This window comes from Phascolarctos cinereus, unplaced genomic scaffold, assembly GCF_003287225.1.
Source record: "Phascolarctos cinereus isolate Bilbo 61053 unplaced genomic scaffold, phaCin_HiC Scaffold_5;HRSCAF=322, whole genome shotgun sequence".
In the NCBI taxonomy this organism is placed as follows: Eukaryota; Metazoa; Chordata; class Mammalia; order Diprotodontia; family Phascolarctidae; genus Phascolarctos; species Phascolarctos cinereus.
This window is the reverse complement of record NW_027555958.1, coordinates 381,154,186-381,180,907: the sequence shown is the minus strand read 5'-3', so window position 1 is coordinate 381,180,907 and position 26,722 is coordinate 381,154,186. Positions and strand designations below refer to the sequence as shown.

Here is a 26,722-nt window from a genome sequence, read left to right as displayed (position 1 = left end):
ACTACCATGTCCACATTGATTGATAGATGTCATGGAACAAAAGTCAGACCTCCTTCCATGCTTAGGTTGGAGAGGAGGGTTTATAGGCCTCTAATCTGATCCCCTCTCTTCAGGGATGTGGTGCCCAGTTAGTCCTGGAGCACCTGGGAAGTTGGATTGGTTTGAGAATTCAGACCTCAGAGGAAGTTAGGTCTGATACCAGGTCCACTAGAGTGGCAGCAAGTCCTAGATTGTATCTGGAACCAAACTGGCCCTCAAGGGCTTTGGATAGAAGAAAGGGACCTAAAGCTAGCCCATTTCTACCTCCCAGCTTCATAGTAGCCAATAATAATAGCTAACATTTATATAGTGCTTACCATGTGCCAGGCACTGTGTTAAGTAGTTTACAATTATTTCATTATATCCTTACAACAATCCTGGAAGGTAGGTGCTATTATTATTCCCACTTTACACATGAGGAACCTGAACCGAGGAAACAGAAAGGTTAAGTGATCTACCCCAGGTTAAATAGCTGGGTGTCTAAGGCAGAAGTCAAACTTGGGTCTTCCTAATTCCAAGTCCCACGTTCTACCCACTATACTACCTGGCTGCATCGAAGCCTTTTTCCATCTCTAGGTTTGGACTGAACATCTCTGCATTAAGCCTTAATGATTTTCCCAATTTTTATTTAAGTAATCAACATATATTTGTTTATTCACTTTTATATTTATGCTGTATATATTTATATATGTGCTTGTCTCCTTTATTAAAGTTAAGCTCCAGGGAGTTGGGATTGTTTCATTCTTCGTACTAGTATCCTCGGTGCCTAGCTCAGTGCTCAGCACATAAGAGGCACTTAAATGCTTTATTGCTTTATTGGAGTGGATCTTTTGGGGCTTACAGTTTTTTGGTGGGATTACCCTCAAGAAATTTACCTGGTGAATGGCAGCTACGGATGGTGTCAGAGAGGGAGAAGATACTTCTCCAGACATTTTAAGAGGAACTTATCTTCACTTTCCTCTTTCCCTTCTCTTCCTCACCTCCCCTTCACCCCCAGGATGGTTTCAGGCTGGACGCCACATGTCTTGGGCATTGTGGTCCTAAGATCCAACATGGGGATGCAGGGAGAGAACTGGAGTCTTTTGCCTTCACAGGAAATCTCCAATGCACACAGATTGGTTGATGGAGAGAGGAGGGAAGCATCTCTAGGACTTTGGAAAGCTTTATCAAGATCTCACCTAAAGAGCTTAACATCACTAGCCATCTCAGGGCTGATTGTTATTGTATGTGCTGAGTGCTGCATGGGTGGTTTTGTATAGTACTCCTTTGTGTTACAAAGCTTCCCAAAAGGAGTGGGTGGAGGGGTGGTTGAGGATTATTTTCCAGTGCCGAGGAAGGATAATGAGGAAGAAATAGTTGCCAGGAATTTCCCCAAGCTCCTTTTGTCCTTAGATCTCCAGACCGCAAGGTCTATGATTAGAGGTCCAAAGAAGCATTGCCTCCACGTCATAGAAGAGAAGACTTGGGCATATAAGTAGCTTGCCAGAGGAGGTGGGACTACCTGAGGTTTTTCCTTCAGGCTTGCTGCAGTTGACAACTCAAATCATTGAGCTTGAAGCAGGCTGTGGGCTTGAGAAATAGGCACACAAACATAGGTCCTTGCTGTCCATTTTAGGAAACTGAGGACAAGGGAAGAAGGTAAGATAAAAGCCCTAGTACTTCTGGTCTTATCCTTTCCATCTCAGCTTTCTCTGGCTGCAGGAGGAGGATCACCTCTCCACTCTGGTCCAGGGATTGGGCTTCTAGGTCACCAAAGACCTCCTTTCTGACACCCACAACTCCCCCATTCCTCCATCTGCCAGTCAGCGAGTTAGTGATCTGAGATACCAGGTCATTCTCAGGGACATGAGAGGAGAAGGAAAACTTGGGGCATTGTAGGAGCAATGCCACTTCTAGGGTCAGAGACCCTGGGGACACGGGTGTGATGGAGGTAGAATACAAAATTCTAGGCCTTTAAGGAGAAAGTTCCTCCTCTCTGGCTGGGTTCTGTCTGGGTGCTCTATGACCTATGTCACCTCTTCTATCAGGTCCCAGAAGGTCATGGATTTGGTTCCTCTGGCAGCCGGGCAGCATACTGGGCCAGGGTGTGATGCAGGAACTGGTACTGCTCACTGGTCTGGATCATACCCCCCCTGGAATGAGAAACAACAAAGCTGATGCTGAGAGCAGAGACGATGTCAGGAGGCTTCCAAAAGCTCCAGTTCTCTATCTTTTCCAAACACTGGGAACCTGCTCTGTCCCGTATGGGGTTCTGGTCTAAGACTCAAAGCTGGTTTCTTTGGTTTACAAGTCATAGATTCCCTGAATGAATTTTTTTAACTTAATTTTTCCACTTGTGTCTACTCTTTGTCCTTCAGAACCACCCCTTCTGGGTAGACGTCCCATCTTGCATTACCCAGAGCTCAGAAGGTCACACCCAAAGACCTAGAAGGCCACATGTGGCCTCGAGGCTGCAAGTTCCCCACCCTGGTCTAGTTAACAACAGAGTAGAGAGAAGGCAATGGATGGGAGCAATGTCTAGACTCAAGTAAGCTTGACGAAGCAAGGCAACTGATAAGGAAGTAAGGAAGAAAGAAGAGTCGAGGATGACTCCAGGGTTTTGAACCTGGGTGGCTAGAAGGATGGGGGTGCCCTCGACAGAAATAGCCCCTGGAGAGGGGCAGATTCAGCAGGAAGAGGATAATGAGTACTGTTTTGGACACGTTGACTTTGAGATGCCTATAGGATATTCAGGTGGTGATGTCCAGCAGCACTTGGTGATGCAGCTCTAGAGTTTGGGAGAGAAATCAAGGCTGGATCTATTGATTGGGGAGTCATTTGTATAGAAATAATTATTGAGAGTGACTAAGAAATCTTTTTTTTGTGACTAAGACATCTTGACTATTATAAATACACAAATTAGAAAACCATGGAATGGGGCACATCCAAGATGGCGGAGTAAAAGCAGTGACTTGCTTGAGCTCTCCCCTAAACCCCTCCAAATACCTGTAAAAAAATGGCTCTAAACAAATTCTAGAGCAGCAGAACCCACAAAAAAAAACAGTGAAACAAATTTCCAACATAAGACAACTTGGATGGTTGATTAGAAAGGTCTATTGCACTAAGCTGGGAGAGGAGCACAGTTCAGCATGGGCAGGCAGGCAAAAACCAGGCCTCAGCGAACCTGGAGCAGCCCTCAGGGGGAAAAATAAATACACAAATTAAAAATAAAGGATATATGAAGAAAGATGCCATCCACACACAGGGAAAGAACAGAGAAATAGAAGTATGTATGGAATAATTTTGCATATTTATATATATCTATATATAATGTGTCTAGTGGTAGCCATTTCTGGGGCAGGGGTGGGGGAAGAAAAAAGAAATTACACCATCTGGTTATGGGGGGAAGAAATGGGAGGGGGAGAAAATTTAAAACTCAAAATCTTATGGAAATGAATGTTGAAAACTAAAAATTAATAAATTCAAATATATATATATAAAAGAAAAAAATTGTATGATAATTTTGTTGTATATTTGGAAGGAATAGCAAGTTGTACATGGTAGATTTGTAATTTCATGTGCAATCATCTTTTTTATTTTACTGTTATGGAAATGCTTGTTTTGTTGTGTGAATTGGAAATAAAATTTAAAAAAAGAAATGGTCATCTAACTCATAGGAGCTAACAAGATCAGAGGAAGATAGAATGTAGATAGATGAGGGCCTAAGAGAAAACGGGTGGGGGGCACTCATCTTTAAGGGAAAAAGGTGGGGTGATGATTAGCAAAGTACACTGAAAAGGAGGGGTCTGATAGGTGGGAGGAAGATCAATCTGGGGAGTAAGATAGAGTCAATTAGCAGCTAATTGGATTACTCTGCCCTATCATGACCTTTGTACATCTGATCTCCTATGCTCTCCATCTGTTAAAATTCCGTCTTTCCTTCAAGGCCCATATAACCTCCCCTGACATTCCCCCTCCTTCCTCTTTGCAGAGGAAAGTGATCTCTCTCTCCTTAAAATGCTTACAGCACTTTGCTTGGTCCTTCCCTTGCTTTGCCTTTAAGCATTGTTATTTGTCTGTGTATCTTTCTCCAGTTTTAGATAGGAAGCTCAGTGAGGGCAGGAAGTTTCTGGGAGAGGCATGTTGGTATCCTGGGTACTCACCATAGTGCCTTGTACAACACTTAATAACTGTTTGGTGAATCAAATTGATTCCATCAGCTCTTGAGACTTGGCTATTTGTGCATTTTTGACATGACAAACTTTCATGATATATTTTCCACAGGTGTCCTCCTACAATTTAGTCTCCATATCTTCAATTTTTAATTCTCTCCCATTCCTAGGTTGGGGAGGAACCCCCAACCCCCAAACTCTCCGAGGCCAGGGGGTTTATAAAATGTTTTTATACAAATGCCAAATCCTTTTAAATGAGCAATTAAATCCATACATATGTGATCCAAGTTGAAATTCTGATACCCTCACCCCAAGCAAAAATGTATACTCTGCTAGATAAAATAAAATTTTTTTGGTTTGTTTTGTTTTTTTGTTTTCCCCAGCAGCAGGGGTCCATTCTTTCAAGACACTGGTGCTTGAATGATATTTACAGGAATGGGGACTTTTTTAGCTTGAGCTTCAACTTACCTGTCCAGCCGAAGCTGGCATACAATGCCCAGGATGTCTACTTCCCCTCGAGCCTTCAGTTGTTGGCAGCCAATCCGTGTGGCAATGAAGCAGCCAGTCCGGCCAATCCCAGCACTGGAGATAAAACAAAATGGGGTATGTCACAAGGAGATCACGGTAGGTAGAAGTCACTTGGGCTAAGGGGTCTACTTCTAGGCTGATAGGGTTGTAAATCAGTGCTGTTCTCTTGGGAACTGGGGAAGAAATCAATGCTGCAGACCACTTTGGGGCACTGGTGGGGGCCACAGCAACTGTAGGGGCCAAAGAAAATCTCTTCTAGGAAGAGGCAGATGAGTAGTTATTGCAGGAGTCAAGAACCTGGGGGGGCGGGTGGTAATTATTAGCATGCCAACAATCCAAACCTATCCAAGGCCACAAGGCACACTCCCTCTTCCTGCTGCCATTTTTTAAAAAACAAATTGCATCTACTCAGAAACCTCCAGTGGTCCCTATGATGCCTCTTCTACCACTTAGCCCTTCTTATGCAGCCATCCTCCTTTCTGATAAGCCCGGGCTCTGCCTCAACTGGCAGTTTCTCATGCTTTTCTGGTAGGCTGTTTCTTCATTTATCTGTGTTTCCTTAAAGAAGAAGTCAGGGGTCAAAGCCTGCTTGTAATAGTGTAACCATGGGTAAGCCATTTAGCCTTAAAACCTTGTCTAAATAAATGTCAGCTAGTCATGTTATTTGCTCTGCACCTTCTCTATCCCAGACATATTTCCAACCCACCTCCCCCAACCCTCTATCCCTGCTATGCCTCCTCCATTCCAGTCTTCCCTACTTGAGTCTCTTCTTCTCCCACCTCCACCGAGTGAGTACTCAATTCTCTTGTCAGCTTTGTTCATACCTCATCTCCTTTAGGAAGCCTTCATGTGTCACCTGTCTGGGAGCTCACAGACTCTATAGGCTGTCAGCTCCCCCCTTTCCTAGTCTCTCTCCCCCAGAATAGGGGCTCACTTGGGATAGAGACCACTTCTCCATGTCCATTCTTCCCCAGATCTCCCTTCAGTATCTAGGCCAGTGTTCTGTATTCAGTGTCAGGACAGGTTATTTATATTAATAGATAGCATTAATAGACAGATGATAATAGATAGCAATAATAGATAACAAATAATAATAGATAGCATTTAGTTAGTGTCCTAAGTTTTTCAAAGCATTTCATGTATATGATCTCATTAATCCTCACAACAGTTCTGAGGTAGGTGCTATTATTATCCCTATTTTTCTGACAAGGGAACTGAGGTTGTGCCCATGGTCATACAGGTTGTAAGGTGGATTTGAACTCGTCTTCCCGATTCCAAGTACAGTAACAGTAGTACTCTATCCACTTTGTCATCTGACCAGCTGACTGACGTATTCTGTGAAGTTTGGATTCAGTCAAAAGGCCACACTTGAGGACCTAGAAGGCCACATGTGGCTTTGAGGCTGGAGGTTCCCCACCCTTTTAGAGTTTCCCAAATCAAGGCAACACGTGGCCTCATTTTGCACGCGTTTGAGCAATAAGCCCCAGTAGAACAGCATATGTACATGTGTGTTTGTGTATGTATTTAACTCAGGGGGTTGGGGTAGACCTGGGGGGGGGGAGGGTTTGGGAAGAGGGAGTGATACAAACCTGCAATGGACCACAATCGGCCCAGAGTTGGCTGCTGTGCCTGGGGTCTCCTCTATCTCATCCACCAGGTGTAAGAGGGGCCCAGATGACTCTGGCGTCTGGTGATCAGGCCAGGCAGAGAAGAGGATGTGCTTTACTGGACGGCACTCCTCCTGATACTAAGATGAGGTAAAGAGGTGAGAGGAGGTAGGGGTGCAGGTACATGGACTACGAAGTCCAAATAGACAATTCAGTTCAACAAGTGTGCATTAAGTAAGCACTGTGGATATGAAAACAAAGATGGAACCAGTGCCTGCCCTCAAGGAGCTTACATGGTACTGGGGCATTAACACAGCTTAGGGAGAGAACACTAATCATTAGGGAGATGGGGAAAGACTGACTTTAGGAGCTTAAACCTAAGATCCTAAGAGGTAGAGAGGAGGAGGGGGCTTTGTGTAATGAGTCAAACATCATTATTACTGTGGAGGACCCATAGGCCAGGAGGTCGGTGCTACCTGCTTTCCTTCTGCCTTCAATGTCCTGTTTTTTTTCCCCTCCTTAAAATTGCTGGCAATGGGGCAGAGCTAAGATGGCAGTGGCGGAGAAAAGGCAAAGACTTGCCTGAGCTCTCCCAAATTCCTTTCAGAACAACTTTAAGTAATGCCTCAAAACAAATTCCGGAGTGGCAGAACCCATAAAAGGACAGGGTAAGAGAAATTTCCAGCCCAGCGCAAGTTGGAAGGTCAGCAGGAAAGGTCTGTCACACTGGGGTGGGGCTGGAGCACACTCCAGTTCAGGCTGCCCCAGCACAAACCTCACCCCAGCAAACCAACAGCAGGCCTTGGGGGCGACTGAATCAGTGGTGGCAGTAGCTGCTTCTGGAACTCTTAGCCCACAGATAGTAAGGCAGTTGGACAACTGTCCGAAGGAAATTACAGGGGTCCCTTTGCTGGCACTGGGTGCAGGACTCTATCGCATTATCCATACTAGGATCTGGGTCGCAGTCCAGGGTGAGGAAGAGCGCTAGCACATCAGAGCTCGTGGCAGCAGGGGAGCAAGGACCCTGGTTATAGTGCCAGGGTGGAAAAGAGTGCTTATGGTCACTCACAGACCAGAGCACAGGCCAGGCAAGTAGTAAAACACCTCTCCTTAGATCATACCACCTTGGAGGAATCGAAAATTTACACCCCTACAATTAGCTCTGAAAATAGCGGTGCAAAAACCCTGAAGCTTGGGACAATGCCCTCTCCACCCAAGATGCAGAGCCCAACTTTAATGTACGGCTAAAAGTCAAGAAATAGGCTGGAAAAATGAGCAAACAACAACGACAAAAGATCCTGAGCATAGAAAGTTACTGTGGTGACAGGGAATATCAAAACACAAACTTAGAAGAGGTCAATAGAATAAAAACTGCTACCTCCAAAGCCACAAAGAAAACGTGAATTGGTCTCAGGCCCTGAGAGAGCTCAAAAAGGATTTTAAAAATCAAATAGGAGAGGCAGAGGGAAAGTTGGGAAAAGAAATTATAGCAGAGCAAGAAAATTATGAAAAAAGAGTCAACAGCTTGGTAAAGCAGCACAAAAAAAAACACTGAAGAAAATAACACCTTAAAAAACAGAAATAGGCCAAATGGTAAAAGAAACACAAAAAAACCCAGTGAAGAGAAGAATGCCTTAAAAAAGCAGAATTGGCTAAATGGAAAAAGATATGCAGAAATTCACCAAAGAAAAGAATTCCTTAAAAAGCAGAATTAGCCAAATAGAAAAGGGGGTACAAGAGTTCAGTGAAGAAAACAATCCTTTAAAAGTTAGAATTGGGCAGGGTGAAACTAATGATTCCATAGAACATCAAGAAGCAATAAAACAAAGTCAAAAGAATAACAAAGAATAGAAGAAAATGTGTGAAATGTCTCTTTGGAAAAACAACTGACCTGAGAAGTAGATCAAGGAGAGATACTTTTGGAATTATTGGACTACTTGAAAACCATGATTAAAAAAGAAGGGCCCAGACAAGAAATCATCAAGGGAAAATGCCCTGTATTCTAGAACCAGAGGGTAAAATAGAAATTGAAAAATCCACTGATCATATGAAAGAGATGCCAAAATGAAAACTCCCAGGAACATTATAGCAAAATTCCAAAGCTCCTAGGTGAAGAAGAAAATATTGCAAGCAGCCAGAGGAAAACAATTTAAACATTGTGTAGCCACAGTCAGGAACACAAAACTTAGTAGCTTCTACATTAAAGAACTGGAGGGCTTGGAATATGATATTCTGAAGGGCAAAGGAGTTAGGATTACAACCAAGAATCACATGCCTAGCAAAACTTAGTATAATCCTTCAGGGGAAAAAATGGATACTCAACAAAACAGAGGACTTTCAAACATTCATGATGATAACACCAGAGCCGAATAGAAAATTTGACTTTCAAATACAAGACTGAAGAGAAGCATAAAAAGGTAAATAGGAAAGAGAAATCATAAAGAATTCAATGAGGTTAAATTGTTTACATTCCTACATGGGAAGAAGATATTTAACTCTTAAGAACTTTGTCATTACTTGGAAAGTTAGAAGGAGTATATATAGACAGAAGGAAGGGGTGTGAGTTAAATATGATGGCACGCTATCTAGAAAATAAAATTAAGTGGTGAGAAAGAAGAAAGCATTGGGAGAAAGGGGAAGGGAGAAATGGAATGGGGTAAATCATGTCACATAAAAGAGGTCTGAAAGAGCTTTTCCAGTGCAGGAGAAGATGGGATAGAAGATGGGGGAGGTAGGCCCAAGCACTTGAACTTTAGCCTCATTGGAATTGGTTCAAAGAGGAAATAACACATGCACCCAGTTGGGAATGGGAATCTCTTTTACCCTATAGGAGACTAGGGGGAAAAGGAGATAAGAGAAGGGGGAGGGGTGATTGAAGGGAGGGTAGAGTGGGGGAGGTGGTAATCAGAAGCAAAACACTTTTGAGGATGGACAGGGTGAAAGGAGAGAGAGGACAGGATAAAGGGGAATACACAGTAATCATAACTGAAAAAAAAAATTTATAGCAAGTGTCTCTGATAAAGGCCTCATTTCTCAAACAGAGAACTGAGTCAAATTTATAAAAATAAGAGCCAGTCCCCATTTGATAAATGATCAAAGGATATGAACAGGCAGTTTTCAGATGAAGAAATCAAAGCTATCTATAGTCATATGAAAAAATGCTCTAAATCACTATTGATTAGAGAAACACAAATTAAAACAACTCTAAGGTATCACTCCATACCTATCAGATTGGCTAGTGTGACAGAAAAGGAAAATGACAAATGTTGGAGGGGATGTGGGGAAATTGAGACATTAATGTACTACTGGTGGAGTTGTGAACTGATTCAATCATTCCATAGAACAATTTGGAACTGTGCCCAAAGGGCTATAAAACCATGCATACTGTTTTACCAAGCAATACAGCTACTAGGTTTGTATCTCAAAGGGATAAAAAAAAAACTAAACTAAAAGGGGGCAGCTAGGTGGCACAGTGGATAGAGCACTGGCCCTGTAGTCAGGACGACCCGAGTTCAAATCCAGTCTCAGACACTTAACACTTACTAGCTGTTTGACCCTGGGCATGTCATTTAACCCCATTGCCTAGCCCCCCCCAAAAATTAAAAAAAGGAAAAGGACTTATATGTACAAAAATATTTGTAGTAGCTCTTTTAATGGTGGCAAAGAATTGGAAGTTGAGGGGATATCCATCAATTGGGGAACGGCTGAGCAGGTTGTGTCATATGATTGTGACAGAATACTATTGCGCTGTAAGAAATGATAAGCAGGATGTTCTCAGAAAAACCTGGGTAGATTTTACACGAACTGATACAAAGCGAAGTGAGCAGAACTAGGAGAACAGTGTACATAGTAACAGCAATATTGTACGATGATCAGCCGCAAATATCTGCTATTCTCAGCAATGCTATGATCCATGACAATTCCTAAGGACTTATGATGAAAAATACTATCCCCTTCCAGAGAAAGAACTAACAGAGTCTGAATGTACATTGGAGTAAACTTTTTTTTAACTTTATTTTTCTTGGGAGCTTTTTTTTTTTTTGGTCTGGGTTTTCTTTCACAGCATGACTAATATGGAAATGTTTTGCATGACTGAACGTGTATAACCTATGTTAAGCTACTTGCTTTTTCCATAAGGAGGGAGGAAGAGAATTTGGAACTCAAAGTTTTAAGAAACAAATGTTTGACATAGTTTTTACGTGTAATTGTGGAAAAATAAAATATTAAATTAAAAAAAAAGAATTGCTGAAGAGTTGGACAGAGAGCTAGGGAATTGAGAGAGCATAGATCAATGGTACAAACATGGGTTCTTCCCAGGAGACCTGGCTTTTTAGTCCTAGGTCTGCCACTGATTTGTAATATGAATTTGGACAAGTCACTTTGTCTCCTGGGCTTTAGTTCCCTGATCATGGTAAACTAGAGGTGATGATACACCTCCCCTTCCCAGCTCCCTACTTCCCCTAGTTGCTATGAGGACAAAACACGGACAAGCAGTATCTGCTTTTTGGAATCTAGGCTGATCAGTGGATCAGTCAAGTCTTTATTAAGCATCCATTACATACCAGGCACTGTGCTAGGCCCTGGGGATAGAGAGCAATGCAATGGAACCTACTAAAGAGCTTTCATTCTGTCAGGGAAAGCAACGCACATACCTATAAGTATGCACAGCATACATACAGAGTAAATACAAGGTAACTTCAGGGAAAGGTCTTGTGTAGGAAGCAGCATTTGAGTGGGTGTAGGGATGAGGGAGGGGGTATGAAGAGGAGGCGCCATTCCTGGCACTGAGGACAGCTTGTGCTGGAGACAGGATGGCATGTTATGTGATGGGAACAGAGAGAAGACCAGTTTGGCTGGACCGCAGGATTATGAAGAAGACCTAGGCAATGTGGGGCAGATAGATGAAACAGTGGATAGAGCAGTAGGCCTGGAGTCAAGAAGACTCATCCTCCCAAGTTCAAATCTGCACTCAGACACTTCCTAGCTGTGGGATTGTGAGCAAGTGACTTCACTCTGTTTGCCTCCGTTTCCTCATCTGTAAAATGAGCTGGAGAAGAAAATGGCAAACCACTCCAGTAGTCCTGCCAAGAAAATCCCAAATGAGGTCATAACTGAGCAATAACAATAAGGCTGGATAGATAAGTTGGAGTCATAATTGTGAAGGGTTTTACATGCCAATCAAATGAGTTTGTATTGATCCGCTTGGTCTCAATTCTATGGAACAAGATGATCCCTTTGGTGTCATTTCCCCCCAATCCCCACACCTTTCTAGCTTCCTTCTGTGTGTTGTCTTTCCTCATTAGATTTCAAATTCCTTGAGAGCAGGAACGTCTTTCTTTTTCTTGCTTGGCACATAGTAGGTGCTTAATAAATCTTTATTGAATTGATCCTAATAATGATAATAATAATAGCTAACATTAATAAAGCACTTTTAATTTTCCAAATTTAATTTTCCAAATGTGTACTATCTTATTCAATCCTCAAAAGAACCCTGAAAGTTTAAGGGCAATTCTTGCTCCCATTTCACAGATGAGGAAATTGAGGGTCCCAAGGCTCAGGCCAGATTTTCTTAACTCCAATTCTACACTCTAGCCACTGCATCACCTAGAGCTAAGAGGGAGTCCCTAGAACTTATTGAATAGCAGAGTGACATGTCCTTTAGGAAAGTCACTTTGGCATTAGTCTTTAGATTGGAAAGGGGAGGGGCTTGAGGCAGGGAGGCTGATTAGGACACTATTGAAATAGTCCAGGCAAGAGGTAGCCATATGAATGGAGAAAAGGGGACAGATGTGGGAAACATTATGGAAGCCAAGTCAACAAGACTTGGAAACAGATTGGTTATATGGGGTGAAGAAAAATGAGGAATTGAGGATGACATAGGGGTGGCAAACTTGGATGACTGGAAGGATGCTTGGAGCCCTTGTTAGAAACAGGGAAACTAGATCCTGGTTTTAGGGCTGAAAGAAACCTAGGTGGTCATTAGTTTGAGTCCTTTGTTTTACAGATGAGGATACTGAGGCTGAGAGAGGTTAGGTGAGCTCAACATCACAAAAATAAGTGGCAGGAATGGGATTTGAACTCGGGTCTTCTGATTCCAAATGCCAGGGTAGTCTAAAGTCTCTTCAAAGCATTTTTACCCTATCTCTTGTTCTTCTAATTCCTAGTGACAGCCTGTACCTTAGTCCATCCTCTTCTCACCCTGGTACTAGAATACGCACGCTCTACTTGCTACTAATCACGCTCACATTCAGGGACTAGGTCCCTCATTTCTCCTCAAGTGCTCTCTTTTCCTATGCAGAGATCAAACTGGGACAACCAGATAGTTCTGTCTGCCAGGGCTTGGTCATCATAACTCCCATAGAATGTTCTCTGGGTAGCAAATCTAGTACCCAGGACCTGCAAATGCTCTGGCCTTATGATGGATTCCCCATGTGCCCAACATAGAATCAGCTCCAAGGATCTGCACGTGGACACCTTTCCTCCCTCGAACATTATGAATGCAGAAGTGACTCTGAGAGTCACTCTTCCTTTCTTATACTTACCCCTCAGTATTCTATACCGGCTATAGCACAGTGACTATCCTGTGCTCCGTTTATTCTCTCTTCCCGCTTGCTGACCTCTCTACCTTCCATCGCAAATGCAGCCGCATCAAACCCTGTTTGATCGCCAGCATCAGCAGAAGCTCCTAATAGCCCAGAAGGATACATAACAATTGGGGACAGCTGCATAAAAGTGGCAAATTCCTTGTACAGCAGCCATCCACCTCAACAATTATGACACACTACTGATAAGCAGCAATTCTATTCTATTGTTTATTATCATGTGGTTTGCTTATTGACTGCAAATCATGGAACACCATGTTTCAGAAGAATCCCAATTGCAGGTGACTCAAAGGGCAATGGAAACATTCATGGTGGGTTTGAGATGGCCGCCGCTCACTACCAACTTGTTTGTGAGAAATGGAATACATGCTATCATTCCAATCATATGGGGTGAAGGAGGGATAACAGGAAGGCAGCCTGAGTGTTACACTGGCATCTATCCATAAAGACCAGAACAAGGCCTCCTGTACTTTGAACGGATCCTCTGTGAAGGAAGACTTACAGAAAGGCAGACATGAGTCACGCAGAATGAGGATATATTGATGGGTTGTGATCTGAACTGGTCCACATTTGCAAGATCATGAATTTACTGAATGTCAAAGCAAAGGTGAGACTGTAGGTTGCCTGAAGGCAGGATCGCTGTCTGTTCTCTCTCTTGTGCCTTAAATACATAGTATAGGGTTTTGTCGACTATAGGCTCAAGAGTTCTTTTTGCATCTGGGTCCTGATGAAGGATTTGGGAGATGCACCTTGACTCAAAATAGTTACTGGAAAAGGTCAGAGAGGAAGGTGGCACCCATTGATTTGGGGAATGGCTGAACAAATCAGGTTACCTCACTGGAATAGAATACTACAGTGCTGTAAGAAATGACACAGTTTCAGAGAAACCTAGGAAGACCATATGAACGGATGCAGAGCAAAGTGAGCAGAACCGGGAGAACAACTTATACAATAACAACATCAAAAAGACAAACAACGGGGCAGCTAGGTGGCTCAGTGGAGAGAGCCCCAGCCCTGAAGTCAGGAGGCCCTGAGTTCAAATGTGGCCTCAGACCAAACACTTGATATTTACTAGCTGTGTGACCCTGGGCAAGTCACTTAACCCCAATTGCCTAAAAAATTTAAAAAAAATTTAAAAAAAAGACAAACAACTTTGAAAGACTTGAAAATTCAGATGTGATGATTAAGCACGATTTCAGGGCAACAATGATGAACCACATGATTTGCCTCCTGATTGAGAGTTGATGGATACAAAATGCATAACGAGACACACATTTTTGGACTGGGATGGGGAAGGCCTTACACTCTATGGAGGAGGTCTATTTTTTTCAGGGTCTCCAAGTACCATAGGGTGGGGAGGTTTCAGCTAAAGGCTTTATATCTCTAAGGAACAGTTGTTATACCTGAATGGTAAGGTGCCGGACGATATATTCTGGGTGTTCATTCACATCCTGGACCCTTATCTGGAATGGCCCATAGGTTTCCTCCTCTGTAGGCCAATAGTGAACGCATTTCTAGGTGGAAGGGAGATAGGAGTGAGAGAGGGGAGCAGTTTTGTCAGCAAGATCCAGGGGATGCTCTAGACAGGAACTGCCTCTTCAGGGGATGAGAGATAGGGAGTTTATGTTGCAGAGGCTATCTCTCCCCTTGGATGAGAGTCCGGGACCAGGTCTGTTACTAAGAATAAGTGTTAAGGCGTAAACTTTACCCCCAAGTGGTTGTCCCTACCCTGTGGAAGGTGGAGGAGGGGCAAGGGAAAGGCAAGGAAGACAGAGAAAGGATCCTGCAATATTCTGACTGGAGAAACAGAGGCAGATTTTCCAGGGCTCTTCTACAGTTAGAAGACAGTTCCTTCCCTGAGGTACTGGTTGCCGCTGCTCCATCTTACTGGGGAGGACCAATTGTAATCCATCCTTAGTCTAACTGATATTGGGAATTCGCCTCTTCCCAACTGCCTGTGTCTGTTGCAATCTGGTCCTCTGAGATGCTCAGGAATAGTTTTTCTGGGGAAAGCAGACACCTACCTCTTTGCCCTCTTGAAGCTGGGTGAGCATAATGATGAGGGGTACCCCCTCTTGCCAGACCATTTCCCAGAAGTCAGACACAGTGTTACGCATGGGGCCTTGGGTTGCAATGTAAACTTTCTCACGGCCATCATAGCCCTGGGGAGATGGAGCAAAGTAAGGAGTAAGAACCTCAGGGAACTCTCCCCAACTCCCTCTGCCTGGAACTTAGACACCCTGACATTAGGTTGCAGCCCTTTCATAAAAAAAATGTGCCAGAACTCTTGACAGACACCCACACCCACAACCCTCTCACAATTTACGTGACATATGCATATTTTAGTTTTGTTACACTTTATGTATTTAGCATCAAAATGCAGAGCAAGGTCTTCAGGTTCTTCTCTTTGCCTTCAAAATCCACCTTCCTCCCCCTCCCTTCCAATCAATCAATGAGTGATAAGCATTCCTTAAGTGCCTACTGTGTGCCAGATATTATGCTAAGCTGTGGAGCAAAGACAGAAATGAAGTAATTATGTGCAACATGCACATAAACAAATGAATGAAAAAATAAATGGATGGATGGATAAATAGATAAATGAATCAATCAATAAATGCTGGCTACATACAAAATACATGGAAATTGGGGGAAGGCAGCAGGAGCTGGGAAGATCAGGAAAATCCCCATATAGAAGGTCCTGCTTAATCTGAGTTTGACGAAACAAGGGATGATGACAGAGTCCCTGGGGGATGGCAATTGCAAAGGCAAAGTGATGGAGTGTTTAGTGTAAGGAGGATATAGCTCTGGGATACTTCATTTTCTGTCCTTGAGTATGCTGCTGCTACTGCCGAATTGCAGAGCAACATTCACTCTTTGCATCCCATGAAACAGGAACCAGGTCGTTAAATATTATGGAAACAATGAAGTTGTAGGCAGAAGACCTGGGTTTGATCTTGGCTCTGCTATTTACTCCCTGTGTGACCTTGGGTCACTTTTCTGGGCCCAAATTTCCTCAGCGGGATTTGACTAGAGGAGCTACCAGAGACAGATGCTATGAGATATTTGATTTCCCATTAAATCATCTAGGTCATAGGGTCAGGTGTTTAGAGCTGGAAGGGACCTCAGAGGACATCTAATAAAGACTTCTCGTTTTACATTTGAGAAAACAGAAGCCAAAATTGACAAAGTGATATGGCAAAGCTCACACAGGAAGCATGTTGGTAGAATTAGGATTTGAATTTGGGCCATTTGACTCCAGATCCCACATATTTTTCAGCATATCTGCTATGGAACCAGGCTTTGCTACATGTTACCTGCATAATCTTGGGCAAGTTTTCTTTCTGGGCCTGAGTTTCCTCTTCTGTAAAATGGGGGAGAAGGGTAATTATATGATCTCTAAGGTATCTCCCAGCTCTCAATTTATGAATAGGCAGACATTGTTTCCCCTCTAAATTGTCCTGGCCTATCAGTTATGGCTTTCTCTTTCCTAATATCGCAAAAGGATGCCCTTGCTCTTATGAACCACTAGAGGGCAGTAGGTTTCACATACACTAGAGGGATGTGTGGTGTGATGGGGTAAGGGTTCCATACCTTAAGGTACTATGGGTTTATCAAGGAGGAAATTTCTGGCGTGATGCCTTGACCACAAGCCATACCTAGTAGGGCACTCCCAGAGGCTGAAATAGAAGTCTTTTCTCTCAGTTTCCTTAGCTACCAGCTGCCCAATTTTTGGAGGATTCTTAGCCTCTAGAATCCTTTTCTCACCAAATTGTGCCCAGGCTTTGAGCACTTTTGTTCGATGGGATATAGAGGTCAGGGAAAACTGAGGCTCGAGAATTGGGAGTGGTGAGGGGTAGGCAAAAAAAAAAAGGGCACCCCTTAAGGGCTGAATTTCAAAAGCAATGTTTTTTTTTTCCAGTACCACCTGCAATGTAGGAGCTCTTATCAAATGAGATAATGTTTGTAAAGCACTTAGCCCAGGGCCTGGCACTGTGCAGTAGGTGTTTAATAATTGCTTATTCCTGTCCCTCCATAACCTCAGGGAGAGAAGGGGGATATAGGTGGTAACTCAAATACAAGCTGTCATTGCAGTTAAAGGAAGGCTTGCTCTCCACTGCCTTTGGCTTTTTCCCCATGAAGACTCCCAGAGTCATTAACTGTCATCATTCTGAGTGGCTGCAGGTGGGAGCCTCCTGTCACAATAAGGGGGATTAGCTATCGTGGCCACTGTATATAGATGCAATATTTTATAGTCTTAAAGACTAGGGACCTTTTGGGGATCATAAAATCAACCAAAGCAATGGAGCTGGGTATGCAGGGGATTCCTGTTTGGGTATTGATTGGAATAAACTGGTTACTAGGTGGCACAGTGTCCTGACCCTGGAGTCAGCAAGCCCTGAATTCAAATCCAGGTTCAGACACTAACAAATTCTATGACCACAAGCAAATCACTTATCCTGTTTATCTTATTTTTCTCACTTAAAAAATGTTGACAATAGATAATAATAGCACCTACTTCTCAGGGTGGTTGTAAGGATAAAATGAGATGCTATTTGTAAAGCGCTTTGCAAAATTAAAGAGCTATATAAATGTTTCTATTATTATAAATTGGCAGCTAGGTGCTGCAATGAATAGAGCACTGGGCCTGTAGTCCAGGACAACTCCTCTTCCTGAGTTCAAATCCAGCCTCAGACCGTAGCTGTATGACCCTCGGCAAGTCACTTTACCCTGTTTGCCTCAGTTTCCATCTATAAAGTGAGCTGGAGAAGGAAATGGCCAACCACTCCATTATCTTTGCCAAGAAAACCTCAGAAGGGGTCATGAAGAGTCAGATACAACTGAACAATATGAAAAAAGAGGGTAGAATAGGAGCAGGTAGAAGTTGCAAAGAGGCAAAAACTAATTTTGGTGTCAGGAAAAAATACTTCCTAACAGTTAGAACTATACATAATTGGAATGAGATGCTTTAGGAAGAAATGTTTCCTTCCACTTTATATGTGTGTGTGTGTGTGTGTGTGTGTGTGTGTGTGTGTTATTTGTATGTTGTATTTATGGCAGCTAAGTGGCTCTGTGGATAGAACTCTGGGCCTGGAGTCATCAAGACCTGAGTTCAAATGTGGCCTCAGACACATACTATTTGTGTGACCTTGGGCAAGTCACTTAACTTCTGTTTGCCTTAATTCACTGGAGGAGGAAATAGCAAACCACTCCAGTATTTTTTGCCAAGAAAACCTACTGTCCATGGGGCGATGAAGAGGTGGATATGACTCAACAACAACAATGTTCCATCGTGGATATATTATATATATATTCTGTATATATATATATATATATATATATATATATGTATATGTTTATATACATACATATATAGTGCAGGCTAGCTGATACTTTTGGCTTCATTACACACATATATATATATACACACACACACACACACACACATACATATCTATATATCTATATGTTCATATTTAGTGTTTCAGAATAGAAACCATCTCTGACAACCATGTTTTCTCCCAAAGCTTCCATGCATGTGAGCTAGGGTTCCACAGGACACATTTTGGGGAACATTGGTTCAGTCTGGCCTCATCATTTTACAGAGGAAGTCGACTTGAATTTTTGTTTCATTTGCTGTCAAATGGAAGAGCTGGAATAGGCCCATTAATCAACAAATACTCATTAAATGCCTACCATATGCTAGGCACTATGTTAGGCTTTGCAGATGGAGATTAAGAAATAAAAATAGCCCTTGCCTTTACATTCTTTTAGATCAGGGCTTCTTCAGTTGGGGTTCATGGAGTCTCAAGGCTTGGTCTATGAACTTGGATGGAGAAAATGTACAACTTCATTTTCACTAACCTCTAACTGAAATTTAGCACATCCTTCAATTAATTAAGAATATGAAAAAAATAAAATAAAAAATACGATTCTGAGGTCGAATTCTGAGGCTTTGCCAGACTGTCAAAGGGGTCCATGACACCCAAAGATTCAGAACTCCCATCAACAATACCTAACATCCTTTCTATCTCTAGCTTTCTGTGCCCTCTCTGCGATTCACCCAAGGGCGATCCGCTCTGTGAGGAGCTCTTGATCCCCAAGGTCCAGAGAATTAACATAGTGGGCAGAAAAGAGCGCTGACCTCAGAGCAGAGATGTCTGGGTGAGATCTTCAACTCTGACACTTTCTACGTGTTGTTGTTTTGTTGTTCAGTCATCTCAGTTGTGTCCTCCCCTTCATGAGCCTATTTGGGGTTTTCTTGGCAGAGATGCTACAGTGATTTGCTATTCCCTTCTCCAGCTCATTTTGTAGATGAGAAAACTGAGGCAAACTGGGCAAAGCAACTTGCCCACACAGCTAGTAAGGCTCTGCGGCTGGATTTGAACTCAGAAAGATGAGTCTTCCTAACTCCAGGCCCAGCATTCTATCCATTTCACTACCTAGCTCCTCCCACTCACTTAGCCAAACAGCCTCAGTTTTCTCATTTGTAAGATGGTGGCAATACTCTCTGTACTGCCTATGTTTGAGAATGAACTTCCTCCTGCAGATTGCAAACTATAAAATGTTATAGAAATGCAAATGGCTGTTATTAATTATTGGAGTTTAGCACAATGCCTGACACATAGAAGTAGGTGTTTAATAAATGTTTGTTGAGTTGAATTACAATGATATAAATTACCCAAGAAACCCTTGCCTGGCAATGGGATTGTTTTGGTGCTGCAAAAGATACTTACTCGGATATAGTTCGCATTAATGTAATCCCCATCCTCTTGGCTCTGCGCCCGCCCAAGACAGACACGGCTTTGGGGATCTAAGAGAAAAAAAAATTGATAGAGGTCATATAGAATAATGCTCATTATCAGCATTATTACTGAATGCTCGCTGAATGAGGAATGACTTCATTCAGTAGGTAATAGGGAGCCACTGAAAGTCTTTGAGCAGGGAAGTGCTCTGTGAGTTGGGAATTAGGATGATCACTCTGGCAATAGTGGGAAGGATGGATTAGAGAAGAAAGAGACTGAAGGAAAACTCCAGCTAGGAGGTTTTTGGAGTAGCTTAGATGTGAAGTAATATGGACACAGACTGAGCTGGAAATGGAAAGGTAGTAAAGGGTGGCAGAGATTGTAAAGCAAGAATGTCTTTCTGATGGAAGAGCTGAGATTGAGAGAGAAGTGACTAGCCCAAGGTCACACAGCAAACCAGAAGAGGAATCAGGACAAGACTTTAGGCCTCTTGACTCAGATGTAAGCCCCCCGTGGAGGGTCCAACAATTTTTTTTTTTCTTTTTAAACAAACACAAGCAGGGTTGTGGAGACACGAATCAAGGCAGTGTTAGACTGGGAGTCAGATAACCTGGGTTCAAATTCTGGCTTTGACACTAATTACCTGTTAGACCTTGGGGAAAATCATTTCATGTCTCTGGGTCTCATTTTGCTCATCCAATGACCTTATCATCAACTGAGGTCCTTCCAGCTCAAAGTCAGGAAACTATGACCAATGAGCATCACGGTCAAGGTGGCTTTCAGCAGGAAGAGGATCAGACACAAGTCTCCTGTTGCCCAGTCTCTCCTGATCAGAAGGCTTTGGGGAGAGGGGGAGCTCAGAAAGAACCTGTCTCTGCCTTCATGTTATCCAGGTCCTTCTGCCCACCCTGGCACCTCTGTGCTTGGCTTGAGTTAGGCTCCGTGTTACTTTCTCTCTACTTAAGTGACTTTCTCTTCCTACCTGCTTTTTTTGCTAGCCAAGCCCCCCTGAGCTACGGAGTAGCAGCCAGATTCTTAGAATGGAAAATTCTCCTCTGGGTATTGGTATGGTGGTGAATTTAGGCTGTTGAAATTACCAGGTCGGGCCTCTGTAGGTGGTTAAGGTCACAGAGAGAAGGAGAGAGTGAAAGCTGAGCATTGGTTAAGGCTGTGCGCAGTAAAGGCTTTGACTGGAAAGAGGGTTGATGCTTACCTGTTCCCTGGAGACAGATTTTCACATCCAGCTGAGATGGAAGATTCAAATGTCTTAGAGCCCAGTGTCACCCCAATCCCCTAATCTCATTGAAAATCTGTGGGGCTAGATTGATTTTCCTCAGCTCCCTCCCTTCTCAGTTGTTCATCTTCCATAACTAGAGGTTATGTCTCCTTCACTGCTGTTGGGTGTCCTCCATACCAGATAGGATCCCTTCAGCCCAACTGTACTTTCCCCCATCCTCTTAGTCACTCGGGTGCACGATATCCTTGACCCTCCACCCTCACTCACATCACACATCTCATTTGTTGCCAGATTTCATTTTTTCTATCTTTGCCAACATCTCTTGTAGGTTTCTCCTCACCATTCACACAGCCACTGCCCTAACCCATGCTCTCATCACCTCTTGCTTTGGCTATTGAGATAGCTTCCTAATTGTTCTTCATGCCTTAAGTCTCTCCCCACTCCAGTCCATTATCCATTCAGGTATCAAAGGTCATGTATGACAATGTCCTATTCCCCTACCACCATCCCTCACTCAATGAGCCCCAATGGTTTCCCATCACTTTCAGGATCAAAGTAACTAATTTGGCATTTAAAACCCTTCACAACCTGGACCCTGCCTACCTTTCTAGTCTCCTTCATAGGCTTCATTCTCTTCCACACATTCTACAATCTAGTTTCCCCATCCTACGTTGCACATAAAAACTCCTGAATCCAGGCATTTTCGATGGCTGCCCCCCATGCCTGGAATGCTCCCCCTCCCTCCCGGCTTCCTGCAAAACTCAGCTCAAATCCCACCACGCTTCTTTGTGCTCAGCTGGCACGTAAGAGTCTAATAAATGCTTATCGAGTGATTCTTTATCCCAGAAGTGCTTCCTCTCTTCCACCTAGACCTCTTCTATTTCCTCCATCCCAGCTGCACCTTTTCTATTCTAGAAAATATCTTCTGTCCCAGCTGTGCTTTCTCTAGTTTAACAGTATCCTTTGCCCCAGCTGTGCCTTCTCCCTTCCAGCCCTTCCTCCTCCACCCCTAGCTGCCACTTTTTCTCCCAAATGTGCCTCCTCCATTCCACCATTCTCTTGTGGAGGGAGGAATGTGGCAGCGACCCCTCTTCCAGCTTGACCCTGGGTTTCACAGCTGAGACAAGATGCAAATCATTCGACTGAATGACCCCAAGTGTCATTAATCACCCCTAAATTGCTCTCCGGGCCTTGCCTTCTCTAGCCCCACAGAGAGGTCTCCCACCCCACCTCCCCTGCTCCCTGGCGTGGCTCTTACTTGGCAAGATGGTCTTGTATCGGTCCTTAGAGGCATGGCCAGGAATGTCCAGTTCTTCAGGATTGACAAAGTTTGGGGGAATCTTCTGGCAAGTGTGAGGAGGAAGGATGTGAGCAGCTGAAACTCCTGCACTGCACTCCCTGCCAAATCCTCCACTCTGTGGCTCACTTTTCCCATAGGATCATGTATCATAAATTTAAAGCCAGAAAGGATCTTCGAGACCATGGAGTCCAATCCCCTCATTTTACAGATGAGGAAACTGAGTCTCAGAGGTTAAGTGACTTGCCCAAGGTCACACAGCTAGTCAATATCTGATGCAGGATTTGAACATAGGTCTTGTCAATTGCAAGCCCAGGTCCTGTCACCACATCCATCTTGCTGCCTAGCTAATTAGTTGATTAAATTTCCTATTTTTGATATTAGCATATAAAGTTAGATATGGTTACAGTTAGAAGAGTAGGCACCGGAGAATCCCCAAGTTTCCTATAACCTTTTACTGCCACGTCTACCTCAACTCGGGAGTGCTTCCTGTTACCTCTGACTCCTCTGCTGACCTCTCCTGGCCACAGAAAGACACAAATTTGTCCTCAATTTTTGTAATGTCATAAACAACTGTAACATTGCCAAATAGCTCCCCCAACCTCTGGCATCCCCCTGTTGTGGTATGATTCAGAGACAAATGGGGTGAGGTGTAAGGGACAGCCCCAGGGTCCTTACCGAGAACTCTTCCTCCAGTTGTTTGTGACTGGGTGGCTGGTGCTGCAGGGCCCAGCGGGTAAGGGGGTGCCTAGCGGTCCTTAAGAAGTGGAGAGTGAGCTCTCGGGGTGTAGACACTGAGCAGATGGGCTCCACTGCCCCGAGAGAGCTCACATCCAAGATCAGAGCCACGTTGGAGCCTCTCCTGTGAGCAAAGCCAGAGGTCACAGCTGGGGAGGCCATTCTCTATGGTTTTTAATTCCAGGGTCATAGAGTCCCAGTATCTTAGCATTGGAAGAGATCTCCAAGGGATCCAGCCTGAACCTGAACAAAAAGCCTTCCTACAACATCCCTGACAAGGGGACGGCATGAGTCCAGTCTTCAGTGAAGACTTCCAATGATGGGGAACTCCTTCCCAAGGGAGCCCAGTCTACTTTTGAGCAACCCTGAATGTTGGGAAGCTTTTCCTTACAGGAGGCCTAAATCTGCCTTTCTGAAACTCCCATGTGTTGCTCCTGTCTGGGGCCAGGCAGAATAAAGCTAATTCTTCCAGATGGGAGGCCTTCACGTCTAAGTATCATTATCCTGTCCCCCCTGAGTCTTTCCTTCTCCAAGCTAAACTTCTCCATTTCCTTTAACGGCTCTTGAATTGGCATGTTCTCTAGTGCCCTCACTAGAATGGCCTGGGTACTCACCCAAGAGGTCAGTCTGGCACTTGGAGTGTTTTGGGGCTAAAGCTCTTGTTTCTCCCTCTTCCATGGAAGATGCCAACTAGTGTGTGCTCTTTTAGTGCCTCTGAGGAAGTCTAGCCTTGCTCCTCTTTCTCCGTGTCTACAACTCTCCTTCCTCTATCTACACCCAACACCAGGGAGGCCAAGGCCAGTTCCTTTCAGGGTCTGTTCTGTTGAGGATATCCTGAGAAATGCTCCTGTCAGAGCCCAGCAACCTTTTCTTTCAGGCTAGGCCACCCAAACTTGAGCCTATAGAAGTATGAAGAGTCTGGGGGACCTTGGGTACGGAGTAACCTGAAACCCCATGTCCCAGACATGCAAATGCATACAAATGAGAACGTCTGGGATGCCATATTGATTCAGTCCTATGGTCTGCTCTGTACCGAAGAGTCTGATTTGGAACGATGAGGTATGTTTTTAATGATGTGGAGGGGAGATGGGCACATTTGGGGAGATCAGGGCTGAGGGAATTGAGGTTCTGGGGTAAGGGACAGAGTAGGGGAAACCCCCTTTCTCACACCATCATTCCTCCCCGCACCTGCACCAGGCCTCACCTCTCCTGCAGTCTGATGTGTTTCTTGGCTGTAGAGCTGGGGACAGGGGCCTGGGCCATGGTTGTCCCCTGTGGCAGAGCTGTCTGATAAGCTCGGGAGCAGTCCCTACAGGCCTGGACCATGCTGGGCTGGGGCCCAGGGGGCCAAGGTAAGGGCCCAGAGCAGGCTCACTCAGCCATGGTGACCATCTGAAAGACACAGCCACCCCACAGCTGACAGTCACTAGGGTGATGGGTAGGAGGCCTTCATGCCTGCCGGACCAGAACGAGGAATCTGAGCAGGGGAGGAGGGCGAGCACTGACAGGCCAGGGGCTGGGGCTTGTGGTTTTGCCCAAGTCTGTTGTCCGTTTTCTCATGGTGGTGTTATCATTACCCCCCAGAGCTGGTTGCACTTCCGGGGTGGGAGCAGCGGTTATCTAGAGGGCAGGAAGGGCAGCCTTTTAGGGCCCAGGATGAATTGTCAAAGGGTAAGGGGAGAGGGACTTTGGTGAGGGGATGGAAGAGATAGTAGTCTATAGAGGAGGAAGAGAGGAGAGCTGGGTTTGACATATATATATATATATATATATATGTATATATATGTATATACATATATATATATATGTATATATATGTATATACATATATATGATATTTGTGTGTGTATATACATATGTATATGATCATAAAGGCTCCTAATAGGGAGCTAAGAGAAAGAGGGAACAGAGAGCAAGAGAAGAAACAGGTTGCAATGGGGAAAAGAAAAGAGAGGAAGGGAGAAGGTTGGAGGTAGCTTTCTCTTTGGATGTACCGGTGGCACCCAAGATTCCAGATAGGCATATCACAGTGTTGGAATCAGATGGGGACCCAGGCATATCTATCTCTCAATGTACTCCAAGGGGTGGTGGAGTGGAAGACCCAACATGCCTACTCAGGCCCCCTTTAACTATAGGCAATGCCCCCTCCCAGCTTCTGCTATGGCTTCTGGGGTCCCTGTCCAGGGAGGAAGACCGAGGGGGTGTTTCCTTCCTCTTCCTCTCCTTCCCCAACTCTTGCCTTTGTAACTGTCAGGAAATGGCTTCACTGAGCCTTTAATCTATTGTAGCATGTGGCAGAACACAGCTGGGAACACGTGGGGGTGGGGACAGGGAGGTACCTTGGCTTTTTGCTCTTTAGGGGGCAATCCCCTTTCCCAGAGCCTCAGCCACAGCTGGTCAGACTCAGGATAAAGAGGGCAGCTGGACTTCTAGGATCAGAGAGAAGGAAAAAAGAGAAGGCAAAGGGAGATGGGATCAATAGAAACACACATATCTGGGCTTTGGGAAGGAGGAAGACTTTACCTATCCTTTTCCTGGGAGACCCCTCAGCCTTTTATGCCCTCGTGGCCTCTGGGGGCTATTGGAAATTTGTGTCCACTGTCCTGTCTAGTCCAGCCCTAGGATGGTATAACCCTTGCCTCTTCCACCTTCTCCAGCAATGCCCTCCTACCACGTATAGCTGCCATTGTGCAGAACTGAGGGGCTCCCACTGCCCACCTCCCCACATCCCCCTTCTAGGTACTTACTGGAGTAGCTGTGTCCCCCCGGGCTGCCTCCTGCCAGCTGTCTGTCTGTTTGAGGGCTAAGAAGGCTTCAGGAAGCCAGCTTCCTCCCTCAGCCCCTCCTTGCCTACCACCCACGCACACCCCAACCACATGCTGCCCTCCTTGCGCCCACTGTCACTGCCACAAGGGGGAGGGTGCCCGTTTGCCTGGGCCACTTGGCGATCCTGACATCAGGTGTTCCTTTCTCCACTTTCCCAGGAATTCAACTCAAAGCAATGCATTTAAATCCAATGCTATAGGCTCTTGAGTAAGACACTTCACCCATTGGTTTCCTCCTTGGTTAAATAATAGGGTTGGGTGAGATATTCTCTCAGGTCCTTTCCAGCTCTAACTTCTATAAGATTAATTAAATTCAGCAAATTTTTTTTCAACTAATATTTATTAAGTATCTTCTCTGGGCAGAGCATTTTGTTACGTTTTTGGTAAGTAGAGTTGTTTTTTTAAAGACAGAGTCTCTGCCCTCAAAAGGCTATCTCTGACCACTGGGGTAGGATGTGGGGGTCAGAGATTTAGAACTGAAAGAGACTTCAGAGTCCATCTAATCGAGATGCTGTGACTGTGACCCATTTCCTGGAAAGGGAAGCACTGTCCCTGACAGGCTTCCCCAATTTCATGGGCTTTAGAGACCTCAGAGATAATTCAGTCCAACTTTCTTGTTTAACAAATGGAGAAATTGAGGGTCACAGTGATGAAGTGACTTTCCCAGGGTCTCCTAGGGAGTAATAGCAATATCAGAATTCAATAGCAGGTCTAATTACAAATCAGGATTATTTCTACCGTACATCAGTATGTTTTACCCTGCTCCTGGAGCATCTTCCCTCCCTGAAAGACACTAATAACTTCCACTTACATGGGCTGAATGGTTTATAAAGATCTTCCTCTCTTCCTCCTTCCTGATCAATTTCATTTCCGGGCGGTGTGGGCTGCCTTTTAGCATGGACACTGCCACTCCTGACCCTTCGCCTTTATCCTGCTTCCCCAACTACCCTGCTGT

At 44.4% G+C, this 26,722-nt stretch overlaps 2 protein-coding genes across 8 annotated transcripts in view; one reads left to right on the top strand and one right to left on the bottom strand.

The window, feature by feature from the left end:
* Positions 1 to 648: 648 nt before the first annotated feature.
* Positions 649 to 25,778, bottom strand: PTPN7 (protein tyrosine phosphatase non-receptor type 7). Of its 3 annotated transcripts, none has more exons than XM_021003147.2 (11): positions 25,690 to 25,778; positions 24,147 to 24,334; positions 22,883 to 23,066; positions 22,166 to 22,250; positions 19,662 to 19,738; positions 14,952 to 15,089; positions 14,331 to 14,441; positions 6,308 to 6,465; positions 4,659 to 4,772; positions 2,055 to 2,171; positions 649 to 1,658 (listed from the first exon to the last, which is right to left on the bottom strand). In XM_021003147.2, exons 2-10 carry the CDS (start codon positions 24,266 to 24,268, stop codon positions 2,078 to 2,080), a joined length of 1,083 nt encoding a protein of 360 aa, XP_020858806.1. In that variant the 5' UTR covers positions 24,269 to 24,334; positions 25,690 to 25,778; the 3' UTR covers positions 649 to 1,658; positions 2,055 to 2,077. The 3 variants fall into 3 exon arrangements, with proteins under 3 accessions (XP_020858806.1, XP_078012551.1, XP_020858805.1); XM_078156425.1 differs by adding an exon at positions 25,282 to 25,371 and having other exon boundaries at positions 649 to 2,171; positions 25,690 to 25,737; XM_021003146.2 differs by having other exon boundaries at positions 649 to 2,171.
* Positions 23,784 to 26,722, top strand: part of LOC110219620 (receptor-type tyrosine-protein phosphatase V-like) — a 42,523-nt gene continuing 39,584 nt past the window's right edge. The window contains exon 1 of one of the 5 annotated variants that reach the window (XR_013487331.1): positions 23,784 to 24,001. Coding sequence is in view for 4 of the 5 variants with exons in the window: in XM_078156422.1 (XP_078012548.1) it covers positions 23,960 to 24,001 (42 nt within the window). In the remaining variant the exon portion in view is untranslated. The remainder of the gene's footprint in view (positions 24,002 to 26,722) is intronic. The other 4 variants (XM_078156422.1, XM_078156424.1, XM_078156423.1 and 1 more) reach the window with 4 other exon arrangements.

Excerpts from the sequence above, each read along its gene's own strand:
- PTPN7 (XM_021003146.2), bottom strand. The coding sequence starts at position 24,268 with ATGGTCCAGGCCTGTAGGGACTGCTCCCGAGCTTATCAGACAGCTCTG. Across the intron at positions 19,739-22,165 it reads ATACAAGACCATCTTGCCAA|ATCCCCAAAGCCGTGTCTGT; the intron begins GTAAGAGCCACG and ends TTTTTCTCTTAG. Across the intron at positions 2,172-4,658 it reads TGCCAGCTTCGGCTGGACAG|GGGGGGTATGATCCAGACCA; the intron begins GTAAGTTGAAGC and ends TTCTCATTCCAG.